The following is a 21,334-nucleotide window of genomic DNA, read 5'->3' as shown; positions in this document are numbered from 1 at the left end:
ATACACCCACCCATCCATCCATCCATCCATTCGTCTATACACTCACCCATCCATCCATTTATCTATACACCCACCCATCCATTCATCTATACACCCACCCATTCTATCCGTCCATCCATTCATCTATACACCCACCCATCCATCCATTCATCTATACACCCACCCATCCATCCATTCATCTATACACCCACCCATCCCATCCATTCATCTATACACTCATCCATCCATTCATCTATACACCCACCCATTCCATCCAATCATCTATACACCCACCCATCCCATCCATCCATTCATCTATACACCCACCTATCCCATCCAACCATCCATTCATCTATACACCCACCCATCCCATCCATCCATTCATCTATACACCCACCCATCCCATCCATTCATCTATACACTCACCCATCCCATCCATCCATTCATCTATACACCCACCCATCCCATCCAATCATCTATACACCCACCCATCCCATCCATCCATTCATCTATACACCCACCCATCCCATCCAACCATCCATTCACCTATACACCCACCCATCCCATCCATTCATCTATACCCCCATCCATTCCATCCAACCAATCCATTCATCTATACACCCATCCCATCCATCCATCCATTCGTCTATACACTCACCCATCCCATCCAACCATCCATTCATCTATACACCCACCCATCCCATCCATCCATTCGTCTATACACTCACCCATCCATCCATTTATCTATACACTCACCCATCCCATCCAACCATCCATTCATCTATACACCCACCCATCCCATCCATCCATCCATTCGTCTATACACTCACCCATCCATCCATCCATTTATCTATACACTCACCCATCCATCCATTCATCTATACACCCACCCATTCTATTCCTCCATCCATTCATCTATACACCCACCCATCCCATCCATTCATCTATACACTCACCCATCCCATCCATCCATTCATCTATATACTCACCCATCCCATCCATTCATCTATACACCCACCCATCCCATCCAACCATCCATCCATTCATCTATACCCCCATCCATTCATCTATACACCCACCCATCCATCCATTCATCTATACACCCACCCATCCCATCCATTCATCTATACACCCACCCATCCCATCCATTCATCTATACACCCGCCCATCCATCCATTCATCTATACACCCACCCATCCCATCCAACCATCCATTCATCTATACACCCACCCATCCCATCCATTCATCTATACCCCCATCCCATCCATCCATACACCCACCCATCCCATCCATCTATACACCCACCCATCCCATCCAACCATCCATTCATCTATACACCCACCCATCCCATCCATCCATCCATCCATTCGTCTATACACTCACCCATCCATCCATTTATCTATACACCCACCCATCCATTCATCTATACACCCACCCAGTCTATCCGTCCATCCATTCATCTATACACCCACCCATCCATCCATTCATCTATACACCCACCCATCCCATCCATTCATCTATACACTCACCCATCCCATCCATTCATCTATACACCCACCCATTCCATCCAATCATCTATACACCCACCCATCCCATCCATCCATTCATCTATACACCCACCTATCCCATCCAAACATCCATTCATCTATACACCCACCCATCCCATCTATCCATTCATCTATACACCCACCCATCCCATCCAACCGACCATTCATCTATACACCCACCAATCCCATCCATTCATCTATACACCCACCCATTCTATCCGTCCATCCATTCATCTATACACCCACCCATCCATCCATTCATCTATACACCCACCTATCCCATCCAAACATCCATTCATCTATACACCCACCCATCCCATCCATCCATTCATCTATACACCCACCCATCCCATCCAATCATCTATACACCCACCCATCCCATCCAATCCATTCATCTATACACCCACCCATCCCATCCAATCATCCATTCATCTATACACCCACCCATCCCATCTATTCATCTATATACCCACCCATCCCATCCATTCATCTATACCCCCATCCATTCCATCCAACCAATCCATTCATCTATACACCCATCCCATCCATCCATACACCCACCCATCCCATCCATCCATCTATACACCCACCCATCCCATCCAACCATCCATTCATCTATACACCCACCCATCCCATCCATCCATCCATTCGTCTATACACTCACCCATCCATCCATTTATCTATACACTCACCCATCCATCCATTTATCTATACACCCACCCATCCATTCATCTATACACCCACCCATTCTATTCCTCCATCCATTCATCTATACACCCACCCATCCATCCATTCATCTATACACCCACCCACCCATCCCATCCATTCATCTATACACTCACCCCATCCCATCCATCCATCCATCCATTCATCTATACACCCAACCATCCCATCCAATCATCTATACACCCACCCATCCCATCCATCCATTCATCTATACACCCACCCATCCCATTCGTCCATCCATTCATCTATACACCCACCCATCCCATCTATCCATTCATCTATACACCCACCCATCCATCCATCTATACACCCACCCATCCCATCCAACCGACCATTCATCTATACACCCACCCATCCCATCCATCCATCTATACACTCACCCATCCCATCCGTTCATCTATACACCCACCCATCCCATCCAACCATCCATTCATCTATACACCCACCCATCCCATCCATTCATCTATACACCCACCCATCCCATCCATTCATCTATACACCCACCCATCCCATCCATCCGTTCATCTATACACTCACCCATCCATCCATTCATCTATACACCCACCCATGCCATCCATCCATACACCCACCCATCCCATCCATTCATCTATACACCCATCCATTCATCTATACACCCACCCATCCCATCCATTCATCTATACACCCACCCATCCCATCCATCCATCTATACACCCACCCATCCATTCATCTATACACCCACCCATCCATTCATCTACACACCCATCCATTCATCTATACACTCACCCATCCCATCCATTCATCTAACACTCACCCATCCCCTCATCTATACACCCACATATCCCATGCATCGCTTCATCTATACACCCACCCATCCCATCCATCCATTCATCTATACCCCCATCCAACCATCCATTCATCTATACACCCATCCCATCCATCCATCCATACACCCACTCCATCCCATCCATCTATACACCCACCCATCCCATCCAACCATCCATTCATCTATACACCCACCCATCCCATCCATCCATCCATCCATCCATCCATTCGTCTATACACTCACCCATCCATCCATTTATCTATACACCCACCCATCCATTCATCTATACACCCACCCAGTCTATCCGTCCATCCATTCATCTATACACCCACCCATCCATCCATTCATCTATACACCCAATCATCCATTCATCTATACACTCACCCATCCCATCCATTCATCTATACATCCACCCATTCCATCCATCCATTCATCTATACACCCCCCTATCCCATCCAAACATCCATTCATCTATACACCCACCCATCCCATCTATTCATCTATATACCCACCCATTCCATCCATTCATCTATACCCCCATCCATTCCATCCAACCAATCCATTCATCTATACACCCATCCCATCCATCCATCTATACACCCACCCATCCCATCCAACCATCCATTCATCTATACACCCACCCATCCCATCCATCCATCCATTCGTCTATACACTCACCCATCCATCCATTTATCTATACACTCACCCATCCATCCATTTATCTATACACCCACCCATCCATTCATCTATACACTCCACCCATTCTATTCCTCCATCCATTCATCTATACACCCACCCATCCATCCATTCATCTATACACCCACCCACCCATCCCATCCATTCATCTATACACTCACCCATCCCATCCATCCATCCATTCATCTATACACCCAACCATCCCATCCAATCATCTATACACCCACCCATCCCATCTATCCATTCATCTATACACCCACCCATCCATCCATCTATACACCCACCCATCCCATCCAAACCGACCATTCATCTATACACCCACCCATCCCATCCATCCATCTATACACTCACCCATCCCATCCGTTCATCTATACACCCACCCATCCCATCCAACCATCCATTCATCTATACACCCACCCATCCCATCCATTCATCTATACACCCACCCATCCCATCCATTCATCTATAAACCCACCCATCCCATCCATCCGTTCATCTATACACTCACCCATCCATCCATTCATCTATACACCCACCCATGCCATCCATCCATACACCCACCCATCCCATCCATTCATCTATACACCCATCCATTCATCTATACACCCACCCATCCCATCCATTCATCTATACACCCACCCATCCCATCCATCCATCTATACACCCACCCATCCATTCATCTACACACCCATCCATTCATCTATACACTCACCCATCCCATCCATTCATCTATACACTCACCCATCCCCTCATCTATACACCCACATATCCCATGCATCGCTTCATCTATACACCCACCCATCCCATCCATCCATTCATCTATACCCCCATCCAACCATCCATTCATCTATACACCCATCCTATCCATCCATATACCCACCCATCCCATCCATCCATCTATACACCCAACCATCCATTCATCTATACACCCACCCATCCCATCCATCCATTCATCTATACACTCACTCACCCATCCATCCATTTATCTATACACCCACCCACCCATTCCATCCGTCCATCCATTCATCTATACACCCACCCATCCCATCCATCCATTCACCTATACACCCACCCATCCAATCATCTATACACTCACCTATCCCATCTATCCATTCATCTATACACTCACCCATCCCATCCATTCATCTATACACTCACCCATCCCATCCATTCATCTATACACTCACCCATCCCCTCATCTATACACCCACATATCCCATGCATCGCTTCATCTATACACCCACCCATCCCATCCATCCATTCATCTATACCCCCATCCAACCATCCATTCATCTATACACCCATCCTATCCATCCATACACCCACCCATCCCATCCATCCATCTATACACCCACCCACCCAACCATCCATTCATCTATACACCCACCCATCCCATCCATCCATTCATCTATACACTCACTCACCCATCCATCCATTTATCTATACACCCACCCACCCATTCCATCCGTCCATCCATTCATCTATACACCCACCCATCCCATCCATCCATTCACCTATACACCCACCCATCCAATCATCTATACACCCACCCATCCAACCATCCATTCATCTATACACCCACCCATCCCATCCATTCATCTATACACCCATCCCATCCATCCATTCATCTATACACTCACTCACCCATCCATCCATTTATCTATACACCCACCCACCCATTCCATCCGTCCATCCATTCATCTATACACCCACCCATCCCATCCAATCATCTATACACCCACCCATCCCATCCAACCATCCATCTATACACCCACCCATCCCATCCATTCATCTATACACCCACCCATCCATCCATTCATCTATACACTCACCCATCCCATCCTTCTATTCATCAAATCATCCATCCATCCATCCATCCATCCAATCTATTCTGTTCCATTCTATCCTTTAATTTTATCATACACCCACCCATCCCATCCATCCATTCATCTATACACCCACCCATCCATCCATTCATCTATACACCCACCCATCCCATCCATCCATCCATCCATTCATCTATACACCCAACCATCCCATCCAATCATCTATACACCCACCCATCCCATCCATCCATTCATCTATACACCCACCCATCCCATTCGTCCATCCATTCATCTATACACCCACCCATCCCATCTATCCATTCATCTATACACCCACCCATCCATCCATCTATACACCCACCCATCCCATCCAACCGACCATTCATCTATACACCCACCCATCCCATCCATTCATCTATACACCCACCCATCCCATATATCCATCTATACACTCACCCATCCCATCCATTCATCTATACACCCACCCATCCCATCCAACCATCCATTCATCTATACACCCACCCATCCCATCCATTCATCTATACACCCACCCATCCCATCCATTCATCTATACACCCACCCATCCCATCCATCCGTTCATCTATACACTCACCCATCCATCCATTCATCTATACACCCACCCATGCCATCCATCCATACACCCACCCATCCCATCCATTCATCTATGCACCCATCCATTCATCTATACACCCACCCATCCCATCCATTCATCTATACACCCACCCATCCCATCCATCCATCTATACACCCACCCATCCATTCATCTATACACCCACCCATCCATTCATCTACACACCCATCCATTCATCTATACACTCACCCATCCCATCCATTCATCTATACACTCACCTATCCCATCTATCCATTCATCTATACACTCACCCATCCCATCCATTCATCTATACACTCACCCATCCCATCCATTCATCTATACACTCACCCATCCCCTCATCTATACACCCACATATCCCATCCATCCATTCATCTATACCCCCATCCAACCATCCATTCATCTATACACCCATCCTATCCATCCATACACCCACCCATCCCATCCATCCATCTATACACCCACCCACCCATCCCATCCAACCATCCATTCATCTATACACCCACCCATCCCATCCATCTATACACTCACTCACCCATCCATCCATTTATCTATACACCCACCCACCCATCCGTCCATCCATTCATCTATACACCCACCCATCCCATCCATCCATTCACCTATACACCCACCCATCCAATCATCTATACACCCACCCATCCCATCCAACCATCCATTCATCTATACACCCACCCATCCCATCTATTCATCTATACACCCATCCCATCCATCCATTCATCTATACACTCACTCACCCATCCATCCATTTATCTATACACCCACCCACCCATTCCATCCGTCCATCCATTCATCTATACACCCACCCATCCCATCCATCCATTCACCTATACACCCACCCATCCCATCCAATCATCTATACACCCACCCATCCCATCCAACCATCCATCTATACACCCACCCATCCCATCCATTCATCTATACACCCACCCATCCATCCATTCATCTATACATTCACCCATCCCATCCTTCTATTCATCAAATCATCCATCCATCCATCCATCCATCCAATCTATTCTGTTCCATTCTATCCCTTAATTTTCGATTTTATTCTATACAGTTTTATTCTATTCTATATCCTTTTATTTTCGATTCTATACCGTTTTCTTCTATCCTTTTTTTTTCTATTCTATACTGTTCTATTCTATTCTTTTTATTTTCTATTCTACACTGTTGTATTCTATTCTTTTCTATTCTATACTGTTCTATTCTATTCTTTTTATTTTCTATTCTACACTGTTGTATTCTATTCTTTTCTATTCTATACTGTTCTATTCTATCCTTTTATTTTCTATTCTATACTGTTCTATTCTATTCTTTTTATTTTCTATTCTATACTGTTTTATTCTATCCTTTTGTTTTCTATTCTATACTGTTTTATTCTATCCTTTTGTTTTCTATTCTATACTGTTCTTTTCTATTCTTTTTATTTTCTATTCTATACTGTTTTATTCTATTCTATCTTTTTATTTTCTAGTCTATACTGTTTTATTCTATCCTTTTATTTTCTATTCTATACTGTTCTATTCTATTCTTTTTATTTTCTATTCTATACTGTTTTATTCTAGGCTGTCCTTTTACTTTCTATTCTATTGTTTCATTCTATTCTTTTCTATTCTATTCTATAAAGCAGCATAGATTTGGATAATCCGCTTTGTTATCTTTCATTTCGGATTCGTCGAAATTCGTTACTATTGTGATTCGGAATTCGGAATGAACATTTCGTCTGAATTTTGATTTGTAACGAAATCTATGGCAAGGGTGTACTATGTGCAATGTGTTGTAGTATCTGTTCCTCCAGGTCGCCCTCACAGGGGTGCAATCCAGCAACAAGCAGGGCTTTTCTTCAGCGTTCCGGCACCTCCAGCACTGAATGTATGTAATGACAAGGGGTGCTGGAGGGTCTATTGATGCTGGCTGCCGGGGGATCTATTATCATTGGTGGGAATCTATTTTTGTATGGGGGTCTATTGTTGCTGTGGAGGTCTATTGTTGCTGGTGGGGGATCTATTGTTACTGGGTGGGGGTCTTATCCTGCTGAGGGGTGTCAATTGTTGCTGGGAGGGATCTAATGTTGAGGGAGGGGTGTATTGTTGCTTGCTGCTGGAGGATCTTTTGATGCTGGATGCTAAGATTCTAGTGTTGCTCGGGTGGTATTTTATTGAGGGGGGTCCATTGTTGCTGGGGGAGGGTCTATTATTGTGTGAGGGATCTATTTTTGCTGGGGGTCTATTGTTACTGTGGGGTCTTTTGTTGCCCAGTGGTCTATTGTTCCTGGGGGGTCTATTGTTGCTGTGGGGACCTTTTGTTGCGCAGGGGTCTATTGCTCCTGGGGGGAGGTCTATTGTTACTGTGGGGATCTTTTGTTGCCCATTGATCTATTGTTCCTGGGGGGATCTATTTTTACTGTGGGGTTTATTTTGTTGCCCGGTGGTCTATTGTTCCTGGGGGGTCTATTGTTACTCTGGGGGCCTTTTGTTGCTTGGTGGTCTATTGTTCTTGGGGGTCTATTGTTACTGTTGGGGTCTTTTGTTGCCCAGTGGTCTATTGTTCCTGGGGGAGATATTGTTACTGTGGAGGCATTTTGTTGCCCAGTGGTCTATAGTTCCTAGGGGGTCTATTGTTGCTGTGGGGGCCTTTTGTTGCCCAGCGGTCTATTGTTCCTGGGGGTCTATTGTTGCTATGGGGGCCTTTTGTTGCCCAGTGGTCTATTGTTCCTGGCGGAGGGGTCTATTGTTACTGTGAGGGTCGGTTGTTGCTCAGTGGTCTATTGTTCCTGGCGGAGGGAACTATTGTTACTGTGGGGGTTGTGTGTTGCCCAGTGGTCTATTGTCCCTGGGGGGATCTATTGTTGCTGTGGGGGCCTTTTGTTGCCCAGTGGTCTATTGTTCCTGAGAGACCTATTGTTGCTGGGGGGGTGTTGCCCAGTGGTCTGTTGTTTCTCGGGGATCTATTGTTGCTGGAGGTCTTTTGTTGCCCAGTGGTCTAATGTTCCTGGCAGGGGGGTTTTGTTACTGTGGGGGTCATTTGTTGCCCAATGGTCTATTGTTCCTGGGGGACCTATTGTTGCTGGGGGACTTTGTTGCCCAGTGGTCTATTGTTCCTGGCTGGGGGTTGTTACTGTGGGGGCCTTTTGTTGCCCAGTGGTCTATTGTTCCTGGGGGATCTATTGTTGCTGTGGGTTAAAAATTCCATGCAAATTACTTAGCACCACAAAATGATACTGGGTTCTGTATTCTCTAAAAGGGGTGGGACTGGGAGGTGGTTAGGGGGAGGAACCAAGGGAGGGTGCTCGGAGGTGGGCGGAGACACCTATTCTCTGAGGAAAAAATGCCATGGGAATAAGTCATTGCGGAATTGCCAATAGGAAGTGAGAGCCCATGGCGTGTATCAGCAACAAGAACTTTATTTTATTGCCGTCATACAATGCCTATGGCCATGTGAGGTCAGAAGAAGGGAGGACCATACCATTGTTCCTGTCCTTGTCGGGGGGGATTTTCTTCAGTTCCCGTCTCGGTGACACAGCAGGAGGAGATACCTAAGGATTTCTGTATATAAGAGACAGCGGTGGTTGTGTTTGGGGATTCTATCCTCTACCACAATTCAAGAATCCCAGATCATCAGATGACCAATGAAAGATGGTTGTAATGGTCGGATGGTGGTGATGGCCGGTTGGTGGTGAAGGCCGGATGGTAGTGAAGGCCGGATGGTGGTGAAGGCCGGGTGGTGGTGATGGTCGGATGGTGGTGAAGGCTGGGTGGTGGTGATGGTCAGATGGTGGTGTAGGCCGGGTGGAGGTGAAGGCCGGATGGTGAGGAAGACCGGGTGGTGGTGAAGGCCGGGTGGTGGTGATGGTCAGATGGTGGTGAAGGCTGGGTGGTGGTGATGGCTGGGTGGTGGTGAAGGCTGGATGGTGATGATGGCCGGGTGGTGGTGAAGGCTGGATGGTGGTGAAGGCCAGATGGTGGTGATGGCCGGATGGTGGTGAAGGCCGGGTGGTGGTGAAGGCCGGGTGGTGGTGAAAGCCGGGTGGTGGTGAAGGGCGGGTGGTGGTGATGGTCGGATGTTGGTGAAGGCCGGGTGGTGGTGAAGGGCGGGTGGTTGTGATGGCCGGGTGGTGTTGATGGCCTGGTTTGGGGGACTAGTGCTCCACATCACTCCAAAATCTCTCATCTAGGTGGACTGACCATTTCAAACAGCCCTCATCCTAATGATGAAGGCTCCTCCATCAGGGTGGCTTGACCTATAAACCACCGCAATAACTCTTCAGCTGTCCCTCTTGGCGTGGTGGTGCTTCTTCTGGTGGACAGTCAACGCCCCTTTCTGCGTAAAGCATCTGCTACAATCTAGACAGGAATACGGCCTCTCGCCGGTGTGAACTCTCAGATGATTATCACGGATCATTTTGGTGGAGAAGCATTTGCGGCACTCTGAACAGGAAAAGGGCTTCTCGCTGGTGTGGACCCTGTAGTGTCTTTTGAGTTGGGACGTTCGGGCAAAAGATCTCCCGCACTCGGAACAAGGGAAGGGCTTCTCCCGGTGTGGGTTCTCTGGTGATAAACGAGTTCTTGTTTCGTCATGAAGGAATTCTCGCACTTGGAACAGGAGAAGGGCTTCTGCTCATAGTGGACTTTCTGGTGAGCGGTGAGTTGAGACCTGAGGCCGAAAGACGCTTCGCACTTAAAGCAGGTGTAGGGCTTTTCTCCAGCGTGAAGTTTCTTGTGCGCAACCAGGCCGCAGTAGGTGATGTATAATTTTTCGCAGTCTGGGCAAGGATAGATCTTCTTGCCAGAGTGACTCATTTGATGTATGTGGAGCGCTCTTTTTATTTTGAAACCTTTCCCACATCCTGAACATGGAAACGGAAAGTCGACGTTTTGATTCTTCGCGTTGTGGACAAACTCTGATGGAATCAACTCATTGTCTCTCTTTGTGCATGCATCCGCATTATTAGATTTGTCTGGATTAGAAGGATCTGGTGATCTATCTGCACTGAGACACCTTTTCTGGACATTCGGAATAATAGTTTGTGATTTGGCATTGGATTCCTCCAAATTAAAGGAATCTGTTGATCTCTCCATATTAGCAAATCTGTGATGTATGTATTGGGTACCAAGGCTAACCTCTGAAGAATATTGTACCATGCCAGTGTCTTCTTCGTTACAATCCCGAGACAAAATAGAATGTCCCTCTAAGGAGTTCCACCTTCCACCTGTTGTAAAGATTTTTCTAAAAGCATGTTCATTATTCATTTTCTGCAGTCAGGAGTCACGTATGTTGGTCTATAAGTCAACAGTTCCCTAGAGTTCTGACAGCCAAAACACCAACACAAGAACAGAATTCATAGGTGTACAATACAACCAGAACAACTATGGAACCCTGGGTGAAGGTGTACATACAATGATGACATTGTTATTATGAGGAATAGAGATGGACCTTTTGCCACCTGATTTGTTGGGAATATAACATTGAGGAATGGAGATGGACCTTTCATATGGTGTTCAGTATCTCCTCCTCATTTGTTGGGAACATGACGTTATATTGAGGAATGGAGATGGACCTTTCATATGGTGTCCAGTATCTCCTCCTCATTTGTTTGGAACATGACGTTATTTTGAGGAATGGAGATGGACCTTCCTCCACTTCATTTATTTTTACTGAGGAAAAGTGATGGACCTTTTAGATGGCGTATAGTAACTCTACATTTGTAAGGAAAAAGGTTTTTTTTTATTAAGTACACCAATTTAGGTAGGCACACCAGTCATGTTTTTATAGGAAACAATACAGAGTTTTCCTTTTATCTTATAGCTTTAAGATGTTCTATATATGGATGAAACAAACTGTGTGACAAGGCAAGGTTTGCTGAATCTCTTTCAGTCTACTTGCATACTTCACATTTGATGAAGTTAAACAAAAATGTAAAGTGTTGCATTTTGTGTATACAGTACAATACTTACCTGTGCTAATGCCTAGAGAGGATTCCTCCTTTGTAACGGTCACCATCACTTCAGCTTCATTTATGCACAACTGATTTTCTTCCATGTACCTCTCTTGTTCCTGTTTAACCTCAGTTTTCATATGAATCACTTCTTCCTCCTAAAATCACAAAAGGTACACTGAAGAATATAATTGAATACAGTTCAGAGCCAAGTTTGAGTTGGACATGCTCAGTTCCATCTACCTGATGATGGTGAGGGATCTCATGATCTTCCTGTGTGGAATCCCGGGAATACAGAGGACGGGGACATCTCTCTGGTGGGTTCCCATTACTGGATCCGTCTACCTGATGATGGTGAGGGATCTCATGATCTTCCTGTGTGGAATTCCGGGAATACAGAGGACGGGGACATCTCTCTGGTGGGTTCTCATTACTGGATCCATCTACCTGATGATGGTGGGTGGTCTCATGATCTTCCTGTGTTGAATTCCGGAAATACAGAGGATGGGGACATCTCTCTGGTGGGTTCCCATGACTGGATCCGTCTACCTGATGATGGTGAGGGATGGTGTGATCTTCCTGTGTGGAATCCGGGGAATACAGAGAACGGGGACATCTCTCTGGTGGGTTCCCATTACTGGATCCATCTGTAGGAAACAAACACACTGAATCCATTGTTTCTATGTGTTTATCAGATGATGGGGGATCTAGGTGGACCCTCCGTACTGCTCTCTCCTTTACAATAAAGTCTCCTCTTACCCGGTGATGTGAGGGGCGGCTGATTGTCCATCATGACGTCCTTGTAGAGATCCTTGTGTCGTTCTAAATATCTCCATTCCTCCATCACGCCATCTTCCTCCTGTTCTTTTTTTATCTCTTCTTTGATACTAATATTCAGATTACAAATTTTTCCACTCTGGATGTAAATTTAAAATAAAATGGTAAAAATGCAGATAATGTGCAGAGAATACTGTAACTCTCAGTGACTGTTATCTTTTACCAGATTATAGTGAGGGAACTTGCTTTCTTCCTGTGTGGAATCCGGGGAATACAGAGGACGGGGACATATCTCTGGTGGGTTCCCATTACTGGATTCATCTGCCTGATGATGGTGGTGGATGGTGTGACCTTCCTGTGTGGAATCCCAGGAATACAGAGGACGGAGACATCTCTCTGGGGGGTTCCCATGACTGGATCCATCTGTAGGAAACACACACACTGACTGAATCCATTGTTTCTATGTGTTTATCAGATGATGGGGGATCATTTGTTGGGAACATGACGTTATATTGAGGAATGGAGATGGACCTTCCATATGGTGTCCAGTATTTCCTCATTTGCTGGGAACATGACGTTATATTGAGGAATGGAGATGGACCTTCCATATGGTGTACAGTATCTCCACCTCATTTGTTGGGAACAAGATATTATATGGTGGAATGGAGATGGACCTTTCATGTGGTATACAGTATCTCCTCCTCATTTGTTGGAAACATGACGTTATATTGAGGAATGGAGATGGACCTTCCATATGGTGTCCAGTATCTCCTCCTCATTTGTTGGGAACAAGATATTATATGGTGGAATGGAGATGGACCTTTCATGTGGTGTACAGTATCTCCTCCTCATTTGTTGGGAACATGACGTTATATTGAGGAATGGAGACGGACCTTTCATATGGTGTGCAGTATCTCCTCCTCATTTGTTGGGAACATGACGTTATAGCGAGGAATGGAGATGGACCTTTCATGTGGTGTACAGTATCTCCACCTTGGTTGGGCACTTGGTGTAGTTATATGAATGCTGTTCTTATAGACAATGGGAATTTTTTCCATTCTGTAGACTGAGGATGTCATATAAGGTGAATAACTGTCCATAGTTGCCAAAATTAAATCTAATGAAAAATGAATATATCCAGGTCAACTTATTAAATAGTTTTTAAAATAAAATTGTCACCCTTATTTTGCTGGTCTACTTTATAGTCACTTTCAGTCAGTTTGCACACCTTAAACCTAATAAAAATGTGAAGTAAAATGAAAATGTGTAGCGCTGCATTCTGTGCATACAATACTTACCTGTGCTGACATCTAGAGAAGATTCGTCCTTGGTAATTTTCATATTCATTTCTGTTTCCTTCATAGACAGCTGGTCATCCCTCATATAAGTCTCTTCTTCTGCTTTAACCTCAATTTTCATATCAATCACTTCTTCTGCCTTAAATCAGAAAATGATTGTGATAATTAATATCCTGAGATTAAATAGATTATAATCTAACATAGTTTAGCATCACGTTTGAGACCGACATCCTCATTTCCACCTAACTGATGATGGTGAGGGATGGTGTGATCTTCCTGCGTGGAATCCCAAGAATACTGAGGACGGGGACATCTCTCTGGTGGGTTCCCATGACTGGATCCATCTACCTTATGATGGTGAGGGATGTTGTGATCTTCCTGTGTGGAATCCAGGGAATACAGAGGATGGGGACATCTCTCTGGTGGGTTCTCATGACTGGATCCATCTACCTGCTGATGGTGGTGGATGGTGTGATCTTCCTGCGTGGAATCCCGTGAATACAGAGGACGGCGACATCTCTCTGGTGGGTTCCCATGACTGGATCCATCTACCTGATGATGGTGGAGGATGGTGTGATCTTCCTGTGTGGAATCCTGGGAATACAGAGGACGGGGACATCTCTCTGGTGGGTTCCCATTACTGGATCCATCCACCTGATGATGGTGAGGGATGGTGTGGTCTTCCTGTGTGGAATCCCGGGAATATAGAGGACGGGTACATCTCTCTGGTGGGTTCCCATTACTGGATCCATCTATAGGAAACACACACACTGACTGAATCCATTGTTTCTATGTGTTTATAAGATGATGGGGGATCTAGGTGGACCCTCCGTACTGCTCTCTCCTTTACAATAAAGTCTCCTCTTACCCGGTGATGTGAGGGATCTAGGTGGTTCTGATTCAGTAGTGGACAATTTAGAAGGCACCCACAAAACAAACTGTTGACACAATGTTGGTTGGTTGCTCAATCCTAGTATATCTCTTGGAAATATATATATATAGAAAACACCAGAACAAGACCCGGGATGTACCAGACCAAAATCTGTCTGAAAATATATTTTGTATTGAATGCTTGTACCTGTCAGGAATGGACTCGCCAATGGTGGTGGGACTCACCTGCCTTGTGGGCTGCAGTACCAAGGCTGGCCAGCGGGTGCTCTCAGCAGCCAGAATCTCACTCCTGCAATCAGGCCATCACCCGAGGCTGATTGCAGGAGGTGTATTTAAGCAGGACCAGGGCTGTGATCAGTGCCTTGGTGTATGTTTCCCATGAGCCCCTGTAGCTGCATCCTGTCTGCTTCCTGCCTGATCCTGCTTTGATCCTGACTCTGAACCTGACTCTGAACGAACCCCGCCTGTCCTGACCTCGGCTATTCCTGACCACTCTTCCGCTCGCTCCTGGTACCCTGTTTTCCCGTTAGCTACCGACCCAGCCCACCTGACTACGTTGTGCTCCATATATATATACATATATATATATATATCAGTTTAGGTTTGGGTTTGTTTCACCTTGTTGTATGTATTTGTGTTAGTTTTGGGTTTGGTTTATTGCACTGCGTTTATGTTTGTGTTGTCCTTAATAAATTATCTTATTTACACGCTATACCTGAAGTCTGTGTTTCCCTGTGTTGGTCCATACACCTCTGGTCATTCCCGGAGCCCTGACATTACACCAAGGCCAGTCCTGACCAGAAGTGGCTGCACAGGGAAGTCATCTTGGTATATTGTTGTGAAGGATGCACACTGAGGATGTTGTGTATTTGTCGCTGCTAGTCCTAGATGACAGAGATTATGCCTATCAGACTCTGCAGGAGTATACCAGGGATCAGCTGCTAGAATGCATACGGATTGCTCATTTCCTAGTAGATCAGGGCATGGAGTTCTGAGGTGCAACCATTGATTCAGGTTTGTGCAGAGTTGGCTTCATCTGGTACCCCTGAAAGCAGGGATGACTTTTTGCCGCCATTTACTACAGACCAAGTAGAGTCACTGGTATGGTTATTGGAGGATGATCCGGATTGCTTCTTGGAGCACTATTCAGCATGTTCACCACAGGTATTAAGGGATTGTATAAACGCAGTGCAGTCTTTGGTCAGACAGGCTATGTGTAAACTGAGTTTTGTTCAACCAATACTACAGTCCTGGTCAGACTTGTTATACACAGCCTCAGTCAGCTTGCAACAAACCCGTCCTGCTTCCAATCATTCCTCTGCTCAAAGCTCTACTCCTGTATTCCCGACAGCACCCCCAGTTACAGCCCAATATACCCTGTTATCTACCACATGTCATTACCCTGTTCCCATTCGCTGCACCTATCCTGCCTTTAACCCTGTAAAAAAGGCCGCTGTAGCAACTATTCCCTCCTCTGTTCCATCCTCCACCTCTTCTCTGTCTCCAGCTACTCCCTCCAATTACAGACCTGCATTTACTTGCAGTGCCCCAGTAACTAAACCCACGAAGAAGCGAAAATTCTTTCCAACCAGTACCATCCTACCAGTATCCAAACCGGTCAGCCTGCCGTCTGTGAATCCGCCTTCCGTTGTTCAGCCTGATGTCCGATGACCCAGTGTACGCTACCCAGCCTGATGACCTGATCCGGCCTGATTACCCGATCTGGCCTGCTGACCCGGTCCGGGCTGATGATCCTACCCGGCCTGATGATCCTATCCAGCGTGATGATCTGGTGCCCACTACCCAGCCTGATGATCCTACCCAGCCTGATGATCCTACCCAGCTTGATGATCTGGTGCCCGCTACCCAGCCTGATGGCCCGATCCGGCCTGATGATCCGATCCGGTCTGATGACCCGATACGGCCTGATGACCCGATCCGGCCTGATGATCTGGTGTACGCTACCCAGCCTGATGATCTGGTGTACGTTACCCAGCCTGATGACCTGACCCAGCCTGATGACCCGACCCAGCTTGATGATCTGGTGCCCGCTACCCAGCCTGATGGCCCAATCCAGCCTGATGACCCGATCCGGCCTGATGACCCGATCCAGCCAGATGACTTGGTGCCCGCTGTTCTGCCAGATGACTCGGTGCCCGCTGTCGTGCCAGATGACTCGGTGCCCGCTGTCGTGCCAGATGACTCGGTGCCCGCTGTCGTGCCAGATGACTCGGTGTCCGCTGTCGAGCTTGGTGACTCGGTGCCCGCTGTTCTGCCAGATGACTCGGTGCCCGCTGTTCTGCCAGATGTCTCGGTGCCCGCTGTCGTGCCAGATGTCTCGTGCCCGCTGTTGTGCCAGATGACTCAGTGCCCGCTGTCGTGCCAGATGACTCGGCGCCCGCTGTCGTGCCAGATAACTCGGCGCCCGCTGTTGTGCCAGATGGCTCGGTGCCCGCTGTCGTGCCAGATGACTTGGCGCCCGCTGTCAAGCTTGGTGACCCGGTGCCTGCTGTCCTGCCAGATGGCTCGGTGCCCGCTGTCGTGCCAGATGACTCGTTGCCCGCTGTCATGCCAGATGACTTGGCGCCCGCTGTCGAGCTTGGTGACCCGGTGCCCGCTGTCCTGCCAGATGACTCGGTGCCTGCTGTCGTGCCAGATGACTCGGTGCCCGCTGTCGAGCTTGGTGACTCGGTGCCCGCTGTTCTGCCAGATGACTCGGTGCCCGCTGTTCTGCCAGATGTCTCGGTGCCCGCTGTCGTGCCAGATGTCTTGGTTCCTGCTTTCGTGCCAGATGACTCGGTACTCGCTGTCGTGCCAGATGACTCGGTGCCCGCTGTCGTGCCAGATGACTCGGCGCCCGCTGTCGAGCTTGGTGACTTGGTGCCCGCTGTCCTGCCAGATGACTCGGTGCCCGCTGTCGTGCCAGATGACTCGGCGCCCGCTGTCGTGCCAGATGACTCGGCGCCCGCTGTCGTGCCAGATGGCTCGGTGCCCACTGTCGTGCCAGATGACTTGGCGCCCGCTGTCAAGCTTGGTGACCCGGTGCCTGCTGTCCTGCCAGATGGCTCGGTGCCCGCTGTCGTGCCAGATGACTCGGTGCCCGCTGTCATGCCAGATGACTTGGCGCCCGCTGTCGAGCTTGGTGACCCGGTGCCCGCTGTCCTGCCAGATGACTCGGTGCCTGCTGTCGTGCCAGATGACTCGGTACTCGCTGTCGTGCCAGATGACTCGGCGCCCGCTGTCGTGCCAGGTGACTCGGTGCCCGCTGTCGAGCTTGGTGACTCGGCGCCCGCTGTCGTGCCAGGTGACTCGGCGCCCGCTGTCGTGCCAGGTGACTCGGTGCCCGCTGTCGAGCTTGGTGACTCGGTGCCCGCTGTTCTGCCCGATGACTCGGTGCCCGCTGCTCCGCCCGATGGCCCGCTGCCTCGCCTGATGGCCCGGTGCCCGCTGCCCAGCCTAATGTGCCTCTGTCCGCTGCCCAGCCTGATGTGCCTCTGTCCGCTGCCCAGCTTGATGTGCCTCCGCCCACTGCCCAGCCTGATGTGCCAGCCCCTGATATCCAGCCAGTTACCTGACCAAGGCGGTGGAACATTAAGGACTGTTTGGAGCGTCCTGAGGCCGCTCCTTGAGGGGGGGGTACTGTCAGGAATGGACTCGCCAATGGTGGTGGGACTCACCTGCCTTGTGGACTGCAGTAACAAGGCTGGCCAGCGGGTGCTCTCAGCAGCCAGAATCTCACTTCTGCAATGGGAATACAGAGGACGGGGACATCTCTCTGGTGGGTTCCCATTACTGGATCCATCCACCTGATGATGGTGAGGGATGGTGTGGTCTTCCTGTGTGGAATCCCGGGAATATAGAGGACGGGTACATCTCTCTGGTGGGTTCCCATTACTGGATCCATCTATAGGAAACACACACACTGACTGAATCCATTGTTTCTATGTGTTTATAAGATGATGGGGGATCTAGGTGGACCCTCCGTACTGCTCTCTCCTTTACAATAAAGTCTCCTCTTACCCGGTGATGTGAGGGATCTAGGTGGTTCTGATTCAGTAGTGGACAATTTAGAAGGCACCCACAAAACAAACTGTTGACACAATGTTGGTTGGTTGCTCAATCCTAGTATATCTCTTGGAAATATATATATATAGAAAACACCAGAACAAGACCCGGGATGTACCAGACCAAAATCTGTCTGAAAATGTATTTTGTATTGAATGCTTGTACCTGTCAGGAATGGACTCGCCAATGGTGGTGGGACTCACCTGCCTTGTGGGCTGCAGTACCAAGGCTGGCCAGCGGGTGCTCTCAGCAGCCAGAATCTCACTCCTGCAATCAGGCCATCACCTGAGGCTGATTGCAGGAGGTGTATTTAAGCAGGACCAGGCCTGTGATCAGTGCCTTGGTGTATGTTTCCCATGAGCCCCTGTACCTGCATCCTGTCTGCTTCCTGCCTGATCCTGCTTTGATCCTGACTCTGAACGAACTCCGCCTGTCCTGACCTCGGTGATTCCTGATCACTCTTCCACTCACTCCTGGTACCCTGATTTCCCGTTAGCTACTGACCCGGCCACCTGACTACATTGTGCTCCATATATATATATATATATATATATATATATATATATATATATATATATATATCAGTTTAGGTTTGGGTTTGTGTCACCTTGTTGTATGTATTTGTGTTAGTTTTGGGTTTGGTTTGTTGCACTGCGTTTATGTTTGTGTTGTCCTTAATAAATTATCTTGTTTACACGCTATACCTGAAGTCTGTGTTTCCCTATGTCAGTCCACACACCTCTGGTCATTCCCGGAGCCCTGACAGTACCTCACCTGTTTTCCTCTCTAATTTGTTTTCCTCCTTCTTACATGACCACTCACCCCTCACACATTCCTCCTCTTCTTCATTTGTATATTCTACTTTAATATCGTTGACGTTGAGACCTTCTGATGCCGGATAAGAATGATGGAAAACCTGACACACACAACGATACAGTTACCATCCAGACACATCCCTTGGATAATGTCCCAGAATTCCAGGCACCGCTCACCTCTACTGTCAGGAGGTCAATGATCCTCTTGATGACTTCTAGGATCTTCTTTCTGTTGTGTCTTTCTGGAAACATTAAGGAACATAGAGGGACTGTGGTGGATTCCTGTCCATCTCCCAGTGTCTTTTTTGCAACTATGTTGTCCTGTGAGGAGAGAGTAGAAATTATTATATACTTTTCTCAACCATATAACTAAATACCCAAATTTCTGCCATTATGGTCCCTTCTTGCATGGAAGTTGGGGGCCCTCTTTATATTGTGGTGGTGTGCCGTCATGAGAAGGAACTTCTCAGGCATGGGTGAAATCCTAAATTTGCGATGATGGATGGGGCATGGAGGTTTATATGGGACAGCTAATTGATAGCGATGTAAAAGAAGGGGGATTTGAGGTGTTGTGCAATGCCGGAGCACAGAGGAACATGGTGCATTGATAAGGTGCTGAGCTTTTGGAGGAGACCCCTACAAGGCAGAGTTATAGCAGAGCTATAATGTACCACTGATATCAAACATGGACAGACCCCCCACCCACCAGAAAAGCTGGACTGAGCTGCCATGTGTAGCAAATAATTCCAAGGCATGCTCCCGGAATCCTCCTCATTTCCCCGGTCAGCAGGTAGATGATCTCCAGGGTCAAAAGTAATATCCTCTCCATCAGGTTGGTACAATTTGCCCCCATAACTCGCATTCTACTGCAGCCCATCCCCAGAACTTAGCATCATGGGTAAGAAGGCAGGATATTCAGTGATTGGTTCTCATTGGGCATTTTTTTTAATGTCTTCATAAGTAGGCTTCAATACAATGGCTACTGCCAGGCCATCTGATTTGATACCTACAGAGGGATAGAGAGGAACTTACCCATTCATTGCCTAGAGTATCAGAGAGAGAAACTCAGCCTTTCCCATCACCTCCGGGAAAGCTTTACATACATGTGTGTCACATCACGGATTAATACATACGTGACTGGTATCGTTTACCATATTTGTAGCCTTCATCCATCCAAACTGTATGTCCATCTAATCCAGGGGTCTACAAACTATGGCCCTCCAGGTGTTGAGGAACTGTAAGCCCCTTGAGGCTTTGCAAGACTCTGACAGCCACAGGCAAGACTCCCAGAGGCAGAGGCATGATGGGACTTGTAGTACTTC

General features: G+C 47.5%; 1 protein-coding gene and 1 pseudogene across 1 annotated transcript in view; both read right to left on the bottom strand.

The window, feature by feature from the left end:
• The window catches only part of LOC149453462 (uncharacterized), a 72,187-nt gene extending 51,980 nt beyond the window's left edge, over nt 1-20,207 (bottom strand). The window contains exons 1-5 of the mRNA XM_089688289.1: nt 20,190-20,207; nt 20,020-20,113; nt 14,242-14,380; nt 13,167-13,366; nt 12,926-13,082 (exon numbers count right to left, since the gene is read on the bottom strand). Coding sequence (XP_089544415.1) covers nt 12,926-13,082; nt 13,167-13,366; nt 14,242-14,362 — 478 coding nt within the window. The 5' untranslated portion in view covers nt 14,363-14,380; nt 20,020-20,113; nt 20,190-20,207. The remainder of the gene's footprint in view (nt 1-12,925; nt 13,083-13,166; nt 13,367-14,241; nt 14,381-20,019; nt 20,114-20,189) is intronic.
• On the bottom strand, nt 9,615-12,032 carry LOC149453463 (uncharacterized; annotated as a pseudogene).
• Nucleotides 20,208-21,334: the final 1,127 nt, after the last annotated feature.

This window comes from Staurois parvus, unplaced genomic scaffold (assembly GCF_062004578.1).
Source record: "Staurois parvus isolate SC_StPar_1 unplaced genomic scaffold, SC_StPar_1.0 ptg000449l, whole genome shotgun sequence".
Taxonomy (NCBI): Eukaryota; Metazoa; Chordata; class Amphibia; order Anura; family Ranidae; genus Staurois; species Staurois parvus.
This window is presented reverse-complemented; position numbering and strand designations above follow the sequence as displayed.